The sequence below is a fragment of the Leptosomus discolor genome, chromosome 8 (genome assembly GCF_034619465.1).
Source record: "Leptosomus discolor isolate bLepDis1 chromosome 8, bLepDis1.hap2, whole genome shotgun sequence".
Taxonomy (NCBI): domain Eukaryota; kingdom Metazoa; phylum Chordata; class Aves; order Leptosomiformes; family Leptosomidae; genus Leptosomus; species Leptosomus discolor.
The window spans coordinates 32,680,782-32,695,725 of NC_141398.1; the positions used below are offsets into that span (position 1 = coordinate 32,680,782).

Consider the following 14,944-nt stretch of genomic DNA (forward strand, 5'->3'; position numbering starts at 1 on the left):
AATTTGTTCAATTAGCTAAGAATTCAGGGATGCAAGTCCTTACAATTTCTTTGTTTAGCTCAGAGCATCTGGAAATTTTCTTGCCTGACCTCTGTTGGTTGCTTCATTTTGAGGAGAACAATGCTGTCATGGGGAGTTATGATTGCAGAGAGAAAAATAACTAGGAGTCCCTTGGAGGAAGGAGAAAGATCTAACAGAGATGCAGTGCAGAAAGGCAACCAGGGAAGGTGCATTCAACACTGACCTGTACTGCTAAGCAGTGAGAATGTTGTATTTTTAGACAGGATGGAGTTGTATTTGCAGGTAAAGCGATTTTCTGCAATAACTGTGCAGTATCAGTCTGACCAGCTTGCTGGACCCCTTTAGACAAAAAGCAGTTTCACTGCAAATGGTTTTCAGGACGATATATGTAACCCTGGCACCCACACGATGTCAGGCATGCTTGCTGGGGGTCACCTTCTTGCCTCCAGGTCGGGCGTTGCAGGGGGTTGGTTCTCAGTGATTGTGGGGCTATGCCTGGGCTTTCTGTTTTGCGTAGAAGGGCTGGACCCTCTGTACTCTTGACGCAGGGGGTCAAAAAACAACATGCAGTCAGTGTGTGGGTTTTTCATGTCTCATTTCAGAGAAACGTAGCTGGTCTTTCCATTCAAATGGATCACAACAGTTCAGGTGAATTATTCTGCAAATTGTCTTGCTTTATTTCTTTCATTTTCTGCCATGTCTTTCAGTTGTCTATAATTGATAGCCACCTTCCTTCATCTTTTTTTTTTTTTCCATTATCTGGTAAGCATTTTCTGTCTTGCAGATGGAATGTTTTCTTTAAAAGCTGGAGGCATCTGGCAGGAGTTGTGGCTATTAGTAAATCTCACCCCCCATCAGATGAGGCCATTGATGTCCAGAGGGGCCATGCCTCCACATTGCCTTCTACCAGGAGTGTTTGAGGCTCAGCTCCTTGTGCCATTTTAGGGATTAGTTGGGGCTGGTTTGAAGTCGTATGCGAAGTGTGCTTCGCTCAGCTCCAGAAAGGCACTTATAGGGGATAAGCTGTCATGATGTCCTGCTTCCTCACCTCTCCTCAAATCTCAAACCACTAGTTTTAGCATGCACATGGTCAGCACAAGAACGTATTTTCCCATTTGCATGTGTTTGCCATTTAGGCAACATTTAGTCAATACTCAGGGCTCTCAAACCTTAAGGTCTGGCCTTCATGCTCAGCATAGCTGTTCCCCAGTGGTGGCCCATACCGATAGGTCTCCAGACTCTCGGCTGGCTTGGACTTTGTGGGGAGTGAGTCATGCTGGTAGTGTAAAGCTGACTTTATCATCCCAAAGTCTTCTTGAATCTTCCTCCCTGAATAGATAGCGCCCGAGACATTTTCTGCCATGTGGGTATAGCTCTGAAGATTTTTCATATCGCAGAGGTTGTCGCTGTATTTCAGCGCAGATGGTTTGTAGGCCTGGTAGGACACCTTGGTGGTGGTCGTGATTACTGTTTGCAGCGGTGGGGCTATGGGAGAGGGGCTGGGACCATACCTGCAGGGGTAGTCCCCACTGTAGTAAGAAAGGTTAGCGCTTGTTTGCATCTGTCCGTAGTCACTCCGGTCTCCGCTGCCAGTTTTCCCCCAAGCTGTTTTCAGTCCATAATGTCTTCCAGGGTTATCAAAGCTCTTATCATGGGCGGTCACAGCATTGTAGTGAGATCCATTCAAACTGAGGGGGTCTGCGTCAATGGCAGGACTCATCAGATCTTTGTAAAACGTTGGGTAAGGGCTGGAGCTTATGAAGGTCGGAACACCAAACTCATAGCTGCACGGCCTGGGCACATAAATCCTTGGATTGGGGCACTTTGGGTATGGCGAAAGCTGGTCCTCGTGGAAGAGGTCTGAGTCGTAAGATGCTTTGTAGAGGTCAGCATCTTGCAGCGAAGGGCAAGACTGGGCTGGAATTGAAAAATTGGTGTCTGTGATGATCCCAACACTTTCTGGGCCATCCATGCAGGGCAGATTCTGTAGGTTATTGGTGTAACTGCCGCCGTCGTGGTACCTTCCTACCTGACAAATACAAGTAGATCTTTGAGATTTGGGATTCAGTACTGCCCACACACTTGTATATGTCAACACTTGTGCTATTGCTCATTTCAGCCCCAAATGAACAGATGTAGCTTGGTGTAAAGTTTTATTTTCCCTGGGTTGTCCAGTACATGCTTATGGCATCTTACTAACAGACTAAAAATCTTCACTTATAACACCTTTTAATTGACTTGTGACTTTGACTTACCTCTAAGTTGAGAGGTCTCTTTTTCTGGGAATGGTGAAAAGAGGACATTTTCTTCTTGATTGCACTTCGTCTTGCCTCTGCCTCTAATTTACTCTCTGGCCTGGGGTGGTCATGGACTCCTTTAGCCTAAATTAGGATTAACAAAGAATTAGATGTGAACTGACAGGGGGTAAGAGAAGAAAAAAAGATAGTAAGAATAAGAGACAGCCACAGCATGGTTTAGCACAAGAGGACAGGGAGGAGAAACTAAACAACAAGGAGGGATTAAATGTAAAAATAAGTAAATAAAATTGTGATTTGCAGGTAGAAAGAAAGAAAAAGTAAGGGAGAAGTCAGTGAGGACTGCAGAGCTGATGAAGGAGCAAAGGTGTTACTTATGTTTGTGACACTTAGGAGTAGCTAATTAGAACCAAGGGGAAAAAATGGTTATAAATTTAGTTTAGTTGGTTTTCTGCAGTCCAGGATCTCAGTGCTGCTTTGTAACAGCTACCGCTAAAACAGTATAAATAGACTTTAAAGAAGTTTCACACCACCAGGTGACAAATATTCTCTACGCTAAAAACAATAAACACTTTTTTGGATAGGACTGAAAAGCACATCCAGGAAAGCCATCCAAAGATGTTCTGCTATGGACATGTCTGTGGATATGCAGTTCTATATATCCAAAGCTATATTGAGATATGATGAAACAACATATTCTACACGTCCTTACCCATTACATTCCCCTGAATGGACCTACATGTAGTCCCTAATACAAAGTAGGAAACTTAAAACTGCTTTTAAAACACTGACCATTTTGAAAGAAATTAACTTCTAAGCAAGGATTTATCAACTATTTTGATGTTAAAAATCTTCAGGTTTTGCATGTCTAACAGAATGTCTTATAATAACAATAATAGTAATAATACAGGTGGGAATTTGGGAATGTGTCAGTTTGCTTCGATTTACTGACTGGAGAACGGAATCCACTGCTGTGTAGGTTTAGGGGAAAAAGAAAAATCATCCAGCAGAGAATATTACCTCATAGAACAGAAGCGTTTTTTTTTCTTTTTGTGAAATTTTTGTCCTAATATTGCTAAATAAAGAACAAATCAACATGAAATTTCAAATATTAGCTCTCTAAATTTCCTTTTTTTCTGGAAAGTTTTTAAATCCTCTTAAAATTCTGAAGTTATTTTCACATGAGGTAGAATTTTCACATTTCAACTTGTGCAATTTAAGTAAGGCTTTTCTTTCCCCATATATTTATTTTAATAGGAAATAAATATCGGGTCCTTGGTGAGATTTGGTTGTCAGACAGGGTGCAGGACAACCTTTTGGTTCATATTTGTGTATTGTAAACATGAGAATTTTAGACATCAAAACTGATGTTGTAGTTAAAATTGAATATAGTTAACTCTCAAGTACTGCTTTTAAAAAGACAACTGAATGTTATTGCTCTATTTGTTCTTGCCACATTTGTACTACAGAGGAATACAGTCATGGACCACAACTCCACTGTCCTCACCATGCTCAGTGTTACACAAAAAAAAAAAAAGAAAAAAGATGGGGAAGGAGAAATCTCTCTCTCTAGATATCATTTTTATCTAGGTATGATTTATGCGTGTGTCTGCATGTATGTATACATGCTTTTTACCTGGAAAAATATTGCTTTGCCATCAAGCCTCCAGAAGTTAGTGACTGGATAGCCACTGTGTCCTCGGCAAGGAATCAGCTCAAGGGCCGAGTTACAGTTCGGGCAGGCTTTCTCTGCAAACAGAGATAAAGAAACTACTGAAGACACTGGTTAAAGGTGAGGATGTTGTCTGAGAGTAAACAGAGCAAGAGCTATATGATCAGCCTTCACTGAATTTCAGATAAAATACCGTGTTCAAGGAAATGCAACATAGATGACCAAACATAACTGAATGGTATGAACTAGAGCTGCATACCCAATATAAATGTTAAAGTTAAAGGATTTTAGATCCATTTTGCCTTAAGTACTGACAGACAGACACTGACTAAATTTGGAAATAAACGTGTTCATCACAGTCTTTGCAATTATGCCTTAGTCTGCATGCAAGTAAGGGTGATCCCAGTTTAGAAATCAAGCCCAGCTGAAAGAAATGGGGTCCCTCAGGCATCCCAACTCACTTTGTTGCTTCTGCCGAGCCTTGTCACATATGGCGGGGCGAAGCTGCAGCCGGGCTCCGCCAGGCAGAGTGCAGCTCCTGGCACACACCACCACCCCCAGGCAGGACTTCTTGAGGATCTGGCAGTTGTGGTTGTTGGTGTTGCGCATGGCCCAGCCACTGAGGTGTCTCTGTGCATTCTTCTCCTCGCTGGAGTAGATGAGCCGCACGTAACCATCGGGCCATTCCTGGAAGGCATCGAAGTGCTTGGGATCCTTCAGCAGGGCAAGCAGGGGTGGGAGGGCAAGATGGAGAGTGAGAGAATATTAGCAGGATATTGCAACCTGATGTTTTTGCCCTGTTACAAAATACATAACAGGGAAAATGGGCTTTTTCTATGACCACCCAAGCAGCTGGAAAAGAAATACTGAAAGAATAGCTTATTCAGAAATGCTCTATAAAAGGGGAAAGACAGTCTGAGTTTCCATCTCAAGAGAAAGTCAGGAACCTTTCCCCTTTTGCATCAGGATCCATAACAACATATTGTTATTATTATATTACAGTGTCACAGATGCCTCTATGCAGTGAGGTTACCCAGCCATAAGAGATCAGCCTTGTCACCAGAACTTACTGACTGGTCTACCAGTCCCCAGACAGGACAGAAGCCACCCTGCTCATGCATGCAATTAAGTTCTCCTAGTTGGGGGACCATGCACCTGCAGGCTAGAAACTAGGAGTTTTAGTTAAGGAATGGTTTCTTAGAATGCATCTAATATGAGTTGAATGAGGCTTCTGCCAAAAAACAGAAATAAAAAAAAAAATGCCGTTCAAACACACTTCCAATATATGCATAGTGGTTCAGAGAAAGAACATTTCAATTTGGGATTTCGGGAGTTCCTTAACAAAATGTAATTACCAGAACAATGAAAGAACAACTAAGATTTTAAACTCCAAATATTTGCAGTGCAAGTCAAGAGTTCCTGCAACACTCCTTTAACACATGTACATACCACATGCAGGCAATCTCAGTGATTGCAGGTAACCTACCAGCATTTACAGCATTAAGCCATTCTGTAATTGCATAGGCTCTGCAAAATTAAATAAACTCTAAGATGAAAAAAGTTACGAATTAAAAAACATTTAGAGCTCACAACTGGAATAAAGCGAAGGGCTCATTGACAATAAAATGTCACAGCCACAAACCTGTGAAATATTGAGATAACTTGAATTATAGTAGCAGTAAATAGTCAGTCCAAGCTTCTTTAAATGGGGAACAAGGGAGAAGGAAACCAGCCAAACAGCAGAGCTAAAGGTTGGTTTAGGAGCTTACGCACAGCCATCCAAAGCCGTGTATCAAATCCATATTTTTATCATGACTTACTTTGTAAGGACTGCAGCCCATTCAGACCCATGTAATTATACTTGAAAAGGTGTGGGAGAAGAAAAGCAGCCATAAAATGAAGCTTTACTCAGAGAGAAGGGTTTTTTTCCCCTAGCACCCGTGGTAGAGCTGGCTAGGGATTCCCTCCCACTCCGTACCTGCGGCAACTTGGGATCGTTGATGTCCCAGGTGAGCTTCATGTCAGGGGAGCAGCACTGGTCACGACTCCGCTTCTTTATACCGTTGGGGCATCCCCGGGGGGGCTCCCAGCCGGCCCCACAGGCGGGGCAGCAGTGCCACCACCCCCCAACCCCCGGGTATGGGGTCCCCCCCCAAAGGCACTGTACAAATAACCTGCTTTTCTTTAAATGCATCCACCTGACCTTTAGATTTAGGTGCAAATAAATTAAGCATTATTAAGTGTCTTTTCCCTTTATGCTGTGCTCTACAACACAAGATTTAAAACACAGAGTTGGAGTCAGTGCCACCATGTTGACGAGCATATTTTAACTTATTAGAAAGTTATAAGTAACTTTTTTTACATTCTTATAGGAAAAAATAGCTGATAGGGCTTTTGAGTGGAAAAAAACCTTGCTTTTAGTTCTGAGAAACAGAAAGAAAAGTAATTAACGCATGTATAATATTATAGAGACTGAATCACTGAGCACCTGATGCTGCTGTGATCATTTAAAGGCTTCCACCTGCACTGAAAATTTCTCTCATTTGCTTCTATCCCCTCTAAATATTTACTGAACTTTACCTCTAGCCTTGCAAACCAAAACCCCCCAGTAGCAGAAAACTGGCTATACCACACACCACACACCACACCCCCACTCAGCAGGGAGCAGCCCCTGCTGGGCTGCTGGGCTCCTCTTTTGTACCCTGCTGCTCGGCCGGGGTGTCAAACACCAGCCCCTGGGTGCGGGGAGCCCTTCCCTGGGGGCGCCCTTCCCTGGGGGCGCAGCTGCGGCTTGTTAGCGCGGGTGCGAAACGGGGCTTTTCTTCCTCCCGCCCCCCGTCCCCTTCCCTTCTGCCGGAGCTGAGGGCCCAGGTTTGCGGAGGCGTGGAGAGCCCTGGGGAGTGCTGGCGAGCGTCCCCCCTCTGTCCTAAACGCGGGGGTACCCAGTAGCGCCTGCGTGAGGGTTGTAGGGAGGGGGTGAAGCGGCCCCAGCATCTTCTCCACCCCCCGTAGCCCGGAGCGCCCCCGTCCATGGCCCAGGTAAGCGCCCTCCCGGCGGCCAGGAACCGGGAGCTGGGGCGAGGGGGGGGGGGCACGGACACACAGCGTGATGTCCTCCCCCCGACACACGGGGGATACTGCTACGGCTTCTCGTAGCCCCTAGGTTTGGAAGCGTGGCGTGACTTCGGAATTTTCCTTAAGGAACAAGGAAGGAAAAGCAGTCTTTTGGGGGAGAGAGGGTGAGCAAATGTCTTTCAGGTTTTGGGCAGAAAAAGTGGGGGTTTTCCCTGTATTTTTCTTTTTCTTTTCTTTTTAAAGGGAGAAAAAAGTGAAGAATGGAATAGAGATGTGAATGGTAGCATGGCAGCTGGAACAGAAGGCCATGTAAATATCTTTTAAAGGCATTCTTAGTTTTATCTTACCAACAGTTGTATATATACTTAAAGGTACTCTCTTAAATGGATATGGTATGAGCTAGAATTTTCATTAATTCAATGTAATGTGGGAAGTGCAGCAGACAGCCTAATCTTTCCCTTAGTAAGCAGGAAGAAATGGCTGTAGTAATTGTGGGATATGGTAAGAATTACAAACTTGAGAGTACTAAAGGATTTATGTATTTCCTTATTCAGTATCCTTTGAGATTATTCAGTTTCAAAAGTCCTGGTGTTTCACCTTCAGGTGTAACAGTAAAATGAAACTGGTAAACCAAATGAAGCGAAGTAAAACAAAAAGCCTCTGACTTTTAAAATAGCATTACAAGTGTTTTCTCATAATCAGTTCTCATAATCAATTTAAATACCTGCTTATTTTACTCACTAACTGTTTGCTTCCCCTCCCTCCACAGCTTGAATTACTTCTCACTGATGCTTTTAAGGGAAAGGGGTATCAGAAAATAAGTGAACTGCTTGAAGAGAGAGAAATAGTGCCTCCCCAGAAATACAGCAAATCTCTCTTCAACCAGCTAGACAAAGCACTGAGAAAGGCAAGTACCATAAGTAATCCTGGGCATCTTAACACCCAGCTTTGAGGGTATCAGGCTAATGAAGTGTAGCGCTCTGTGTTTCTGTAGGAGCTGGACAAGAATGAATTCCAGAATGTTTCGCTGCTGCTGAAATGTATTCAGCTCTACTTTAAAAGTGATCTTCAAGAAGGGACGAGTTTGTTTGTCGAGCAAGGACTGGTGGAAAAGATGAGTATAATACTGTTACTAATGTGATTTGAGGTTGCTTGCATCAGAAAATGAACTCCAAGGAAGTGAGAACGAGAGGATGGCTTGTTGACTATGCAGAAATGAAATATTTTTTTTTACTATAATGCATGAGCTCAGTGGGAAAAAATGCTTACTTTTATTGTATTATTCAGTACGGCAGCTAACATCATGGATTCACTTATTACCTGACTTACTGGGTTTGTGGTTTGTGGTTTTTTTTTTTCTCTAAGCTGACAATGGAAGGAGATGATGAGCTTTGAGTCCTGCTTGTGAAATGCTACAGAATTATAAATGCATTTTAAGTGCTCCAGCGAAATACAATTTTGGCAACAGAACTGATGAACAGTTTCTGCTTTTAATAATTTTAAAAGCTGGCATACTCTTTATGAAGGTCCCTCTTTACATATGCAGTAAACCAGATGTGTCTAATCTGCAATGGCATTTTATCTTCTGGCAAAAGGGCACAATACTGATTTCAGCTGGTAATGTGTGTAGTAGCAGAAATGCACTTGTGCTGAAGATGAGTAATACTTGCATCTAGCACAGCCAAGAGGGAAGGGATAAGAGTTTAAAACCATATAGTATTATAGTAATGACTTTGAAAAAGCTTGATGAATTTTTAAAACATTGTATCACTGTGAGTTGATGTCCTCTAGAAATTCTGATAGGGGTTATGATGCCACTAGCAGTGTGCGTTGTGTCACAGAGGTCCTGAACACCATGGGTGGGTGCCTTGAGATGAGGAAGGGAGGCTGGGGAGGGAATGAGGCAGATGAGTCCTGCTGAGAGGGTGTGAGTGTGGCACTTTTCATGTTGTCCTAGCAAAACTCGAGCTCCTTAATGCCATGTAGCTTTTGATGCAGTACATGAATCTGAAGTTCAAGGGCTAAAAAAACCCTGTCTATGTGTGTAAGGTTTCCTGCAGATATATCTAGTTTAAGGGTTATTAACTCTTCTTCCCAGGTTTTAACTGATTCTTTTAACTTTTACCTGGTATCTTGGTTCGAAAGAGCAAGAGCATTTGTGACCCTCATCAACCCAATTGAGAACAGACTTTTGATGTTACTTCTTGAAGACTTCTTTGACTCTGCATTGGTATGTACGTGTGCTAAGGGGATAGAAGGGTTGCCTTTATTGGGTAAGAAAGCCCTTGTTCACAAATAGTTTTCTGTTAAATAGATACTTACATGCACCTTGTGCCCTAGGACTGAGCCTGGGATTCAGCTCAGGTGGTGCAGGTGGGAGTGCCCAGGAATCTGCTCTGGGCTGGTGTTAGGCTGTTTGACACATCTGGGAGAAGCTGCTGCAGGGCTGCACAGAGCTGCAGTGTTTCCTGACATGAATCCGAGTGTTTGTTTTTGCAGGAAAATGTGCCAGAAGTTCTGATGCAGTTTGTAAACAAAAGCTTTTGTTCTGAAGCCCTTGTTTAAAAACCCATTACTGACACTGAGCTGCACCTTATGTGCAAGCATGTTTGCCAAGGTGGTCCTGGCAATTTGTTCTTACTGTGTTTGAAAAGCTGATTTACTTATAAAGGATAATCTGTGCTGCTTACAATTCTCATTTAGGTTTCTATTTTAAATATGCATAACTTTGAAGGTATCGGAGCCTTAGTGATGTAAATTTGCAGTAAGAAGAATGCTCTCAGCTTCTTTCCCCAAGCTTTTCCCCCAGTCTTGTTTGTATCTTACGGCAAATGTGTCACTTTGTGCATCAGAATTTGTTTGAGTACTTATGACTCTTAGGAGACTTGATAAAAGGTATTTGAGCAAACTAAATTTTTTTCTTTCTCTGCCAACCAGATTGAATTTACATGAAATACCCTATGAGTTACTTATTCATCAAAATTTGATTTCTTTGTCTTCCTTGTCTGTTTTGTCCATATGCTTTCACTGTGGAGGATGAAGTTTTCTTTTATTTGTGGGGTTTTTTTCCTCAAGGGACTTTAACACTCTTCAGCTAATGTGTGCTATAAAATCTAGTACTGTAGTGTGTAAACATAAAATGTATTTTTACACAGGCCTATATGGGCAATAAAAGTAACAAAGCAATGCCACAATGTGGGTTTTCCAGGGAACCTGAGGGCACGGCACTCTTGAGTGCTGCTGAAATCCCTGGGGAAGTGAGTGCTTTGCTGCCTTTACCCTCCCTGCATAATGCCTGCCTGTATGATCAGGGTGACCATATATGACATACCTGTATCAGGTGGCACTGCTTTTCCTGACGTGTGTACATGAATATTTTATGGTTTTTTAGCTCCTGATGTAATGGTGGGGGCATAAACACCTCAGCACTTTTGAGTACTGCTGTTCTTGGGTTGTGGTGTGTTAACAGAGGCTTCCTTTACTTTTTCCATCAGGTGATATGCAGGTGCAGTAATGAAGGTCAGTATTTTTTTTCCTTCTATTCCCTGATGTCCTGAATCTTTGTCTCAGGAGCACATTTCTTAATTCTGCTTGACCACTATCCCCTATCTCTTCTCCCTTCCACTCACTACCTCTGCCTCTGCAATGTTTTCTTTAAATCCTCCTGCTGATTTCTTTCCAGTTAATTGTCACTAAATCTTACATCAGAGCACAAAACCTTTTACTGTTTCACTTTGCTTGCTTTGTTTGAATGTGCTGAAAATGAAAATACAATCTAGCTGTGGTATGTTGTTTAAATGGTTGGGATCAAGTGTTCTGCTTGGTCGAGTAAGTGGTGCTTCTGAAAGGAGTTCAGGCTAGATGGTCTGCTCTTGCACATCTATTCATACTGGCTTTAGGTATTATTCTCTTGCTGAAAGCCACCACCTCCACAGAATAACACAGCAACCCCTTCAGCCATCCTAACTAGGCAGAGAAGTCTATCTGTCTCTTATTCATTCCAGTGGCAAGATTTAGTCTATGGCTGCAGCTGCCTTTCCATTAGGGCAGGGGAGCAGTTGCTTTCAGAAAGAGCCAGTATCTGTGTGCCCAGACATCCAGGCTCACAAGTCATGGCAGAATGAAGCATTACGTTGTGGCTGGGTGACTTGAGCTTATTCGTTCTTGTAGCTTTTTCTAGTGGGAGCAGAGCAGGCAAGAGCATCTTCTGGTGGTTTGCTCTGTTGACTTTGACAAAAGCTTTATATTGCGCGTATATCTCTTGTGTTTAGTAAGTGGCTTCTCCTTTCTGTATGTGTTTAAATAATTACCCATGCTAAAGTTATTTAGTTAACCCAACAGTTAAAGTATCTTGAGCTTTTTTTTTTTTTACAGAGAAGTTACCAGTTCCCTTTTATGTCTAGGATTTAGATGGTTGGAAGCTTTGTTTTAAAATGAATCCACAGCTGGGATAGTTTTACTCTTTTAACACAAAAAACTGTAGCTGCTTCAAGTATCTTTTAGCTAGAGACCAGCTCATTGCTAGCTGTAACCTTTCACATGATTTTTCTAGGGAAGAAAGAGCTGGTGAATTTATTTTTACCTGAACTAGGGCATCTAGTCACAGAAGCAAATATTTGCTGTGCTCTGCGGCAGGAGGTAAGACTCCTACTAGCAGAAGAAAATTACAGATACATGTGCATACAAGTGTGTGTAACTAGATACAAAATGTGAAAAACATGTTATTGAATTATTTCCCTTCCTTCTCTGCCCCTTCTTCTGTGGGGGGTGGGGAAAGGCTTTGAGGACCCTCAACTCTATACTTGACAGTGTCCCACGGGAGGAGAGAAAGAAATTCCCTCTGTCTGAGGAGATGTGCTTGCTCACGTAAGTGGTTTTCCCTCCAGCTCCTGTAGCTAAATGCCAACTTCCCTGCAAGGAGAGTTAAAGTTATTTCCACTTTAACTCGTTGTATTATGTTGTTTCAGGAAAGACCTTGCAAAAACTATACTGGAGGTTGGTGGTAAGAAGTACTTAGTGGTTGTTCTTCTGAAGTTGGGGTTCTTGGGCTTTACTTCATCTGCTTATTTGTTATAGATGAATTTATATTATTTCTTTATCAGGAGTTGATTTTTGGGGAGGAAAATCGGATGGTACTTTAAGAAAATACTAATAAAAACTTCTTAGATTCAACAATACATTAGTTCTTTCTGGTTAGTATTAGTAACTCTTATTAACTAATAAGAAAAGCTGATGTATGTAGAAAGGTAATTAGATCAGGTTTATGTATGTGTTTACAAAGTATGCTGGCTATTAGTCTTTAAAAAACAAATTTTAACTACTTTGCCATGGTGTGGACAAACCTCAGTTCATAAGGTTTATAGCCTCTTGAGTGAAATAATTTGTTGTTTTCTCCTACAAATAACACTTCCTAGGGCATTACCACGGTATGTGAAATGTAACTTAATCCTAGTGAGTCAGAGACGAGGCTTCGCTGTCATCCCCCTGATCCCCAGGAACGTCTCCTGATGCATGCATGTGTCGAGATTGGCGGTGCTCCGCACCTCGACCTCGCTGAGCCGGGGGAGCTGAGGGTGCCTGGGGCTCACTTACACTCAGCTCTAACCCTCTGTGCTTTTCCTATGTGAAACTGGAGCTGGCTGATGAATACAGCTGTGCAGTATGTAAGTGCAAGAGTAGCAATGCTATAACCCTCTGTTATGCCTGGGGGTGATATTTATCTTGTGCTTGTGTTTACCACATAGATTATGACCTTCAGGTTGCCCTTTCAGAAGCACTTTGTAGGTTAATGACAAAAAAATGGAGGGATGACCTTGTTCATCACTGGTTTGAAGATAACTATCTTGCTGAAGCTTTCAAAGAGATCAAGGATAGAGAATTTGAGACGGTGAGGGTCCATATTTTGAAAACAACATACTTGACAAGTCTGTATAGGGGCTAGTTTTGGTTGAGTTCAGTCAGGATGTCCTTGTAAGAAGTTCCTACAAAACTGATTTTATAAATATACAAAGTTATCTGTGGATGGTGGTATGTTTGTGGTGGTTGGTTTTTTTTTTTTTTAAATCTGGCAAATATAAAAGGGTATATTGTTAAAATAGCTCTTATTTCTAAGTTATTTTACTTCTAAAGGATGAATAGGTTAATTTTTGTGGTTTATTCTTGGAGGCTTGCTGGTCGTAAGTTGGGTCCAACCATTTGTAGCAACTTGAGTGTTTCTTCCTCAGTGGCCTTTGGCATCACATTTCACTGGTTAAAAGCTTATAACTGGAGTAGAGGTTGCACAGCCCAGTAGAATAACTCTTTGCAAAGGACATGTAGCCTGACTTTTAATAAGATATCATTTGTCTTGAAGGACTGCAGAAAATTTCTTAACCAGCTAAATGAAAGGCTTGGGGATGAAAGAAGGTAAGCTGTGAACTAACAGAATAAACTGTTGCTATCATTACTGCAGAGGGGAAAAGCTAGGATTGTAAACTGACTTAAAAAAAACGGAATGATTTATATCACATATGTGAATAATTAAGTTCTGTTTAAGAAAGACTTTATTCATTTTAATGGTGGTTCCTTTGAAAGTAAAATCAATGAAGACAGTGCATCACTACTAAAATACTGTATTCTCTACGCTTCTCCAAGCTTAATTTACTTTTAGGAATTAATTGATTCTTTTTTGAGCAACAAGATTAGTAACTAATTTTATGTTTTGATCTTCTGTAAAGTTGGACTCTGATATTAAATGTATTGTGTGAATTGTTTTTCTTTCAGAGTCTGTTCATTTCCCTGCATATCTGCTTTTGCTGACATGAATGAGGTAATAGTCCTTAACACTGTGACACCTTCCCTACAGTGCTACTGCTGTTAAAATGTTACTTTCTGTGGTATGTGTAATTCTGACATGCCCCCCCCCCCTCCGCTTTTCATTAACGGCCTTCATTTTCTGGAGTGTAGAGTGTAACCTTCTCTTCTACTTGGAAAGTTTGCTTGTTTCTCACTTATCTCCCAACTTACTGCTGCTGACTTTGCTTTTGTATCAGCCAAATGATAAAGGCAGCACTTCTCTTCATGGTGATGACAGAAGAGAGATCTCTAAAAAGAAACTGGAGGACAGGACAACTCTGATTCCTCCAGCAGAGCTGCTCCCAGACTGCCAGAAAACAAGATTAGCCTGGTGCCTGTATAGGAGAGGTCACGGTTGCAGTTACAGATCCTGCACATTGCTTTACTGGTCTTTAAGTAAATGTATTTGTGGCGCTGTTCCTGAAGGTGGTATTGAATCAAAACCAAGTCGATGGAAGCTGGTTCCACTGCTTCTGCTTATTTCAAGTGCTCAGAGACGCAGAAGAGTTTCACAGGCTTTCCTGCCACAAGCATGCGAGCATCTGCATATTGCCTTTCCCTTGGCTCGTGTAGGCAGATGTCTGACTTTGTGGGTATGGTTGGGTGAGCTGTAGGCTGGCAACTCACGGGCTAATTCCAACTCTTATTTCTGTAAGGTATCCGTAGGTGTGCAACGTATGTAGGACAAATTTTTCCAACTTCATCTTGTTAAAGAAAACTGAGAATGAGACAGCAGTTGTGGTGTCTTTCTGGGAATGGCAGCACTGTTGTTGTGCTTCCCCAGGTGAAGAAGCCATCAGATGAGAAGCTAGAGAAGTTCTGGATCGACTTCAACACTGGCAGCCAGAGTGTGACTTTCTACGTGGACAGTAACGAGGTAACAGCAAAGCCCATGTGGCCTTGGATTAGTCTAATGCAGTGGGTGCTTGCTCAGCCCTTCTGATGTGATGGCTTTGGTTTTCAAAGGGTGCTCTTTGGGACTCTGTGAGGCTGTCAAAAGAAGCAGTCAGCAGTTACAGCCTGAAGGGTAAGACTTTCTGACCAGCACTATATCCCCCATTTGGCTGATCGGCCACAAGATACACGG

At 42.2% G+C, this 14,944-nt stretch overlaps 2 protein-coding genes across 2 annotated transcripts in view; one reads left to right on the forward strand and one right to left on the reverse strand.

Annotated features, from left to right (window-relative positions):
- Nucleotides 1–1,168: 1,168 nt before the first annotated feature.
- GCM2 (GCM transcription factor 2) lies at nt 1,169–5,968 on the reverse strand. The gene is made up of 5 exons (XM_009961666.1): nt 5,927–5,968; nt 4,410–4,662; nt 3,913–4,025; nt 2,277–2,402; nt 1,169–2,050 (listed from the first exon to the last, which is right to left on the reverse strand). Exons 1-5 carry the CDS (start codon nt 5,966–5,968, stop codon nt 1,169–1,171), a joined length of 1,416 nt encoding a protein of 471 aa, XP_009959968.1.
- Nucleotides 5,969–6,978: 1,010 nt separating this feature from the next.
- SYCP2L (synaptonemal complex protein 2 like) overlaps nt 6,979–14,944 on the forward strand; it is a 28,829-nt gene continuing 20,863 nt past the window's right edge. The window contains exons 1-14 of the mRNA XM_086468794.1: nt 6,979–6,987; nt 7,267–7,332; nt 7,793–7,930; nt 8,018–8,137; nt 9,149–9,253; nt 10,518–10,542; nt 11,576–11,661; nt 11,801–11,889; nt 11,991–12,025; nt 12,768–12,910; nt 13,376–13,428; nt 13,786–13,831; nt 14,642–14,734; nt 14,824–14,884. Coding sequence (XP_086324920.1) covers nt 6,979–6,987; nt 7,267–7,332; nt 7,793–7,930; nt 8,018–8,137; nt 9,149–9,253; nt 10,518–10,542; nt 11,576–11,661; nt 11,801–11,889; nt 11,991–12,025; nt 12,768–12,910; nt 13,376–13,428; nt 13,786–13,831; nt 14,642–14,734; nt 14,824–14,884 — 1,069 coding nt within the window. The remainder of the gene's footprint in view (nt 6,988–7,266; nt 7,333–7,792; nt 7,931–8,017; nt 8,138–9,148; nt 9,254–10,517; nt 10,543–11,575; nt 11,662–11,800; nt 11,890–11,990; nt 12,026–12,767; nt 12,911–13,375; nt 13,429–13,785; nt 13,832–14,641; nt 14,735–14,823; nt 14,885–14,944) is intronic.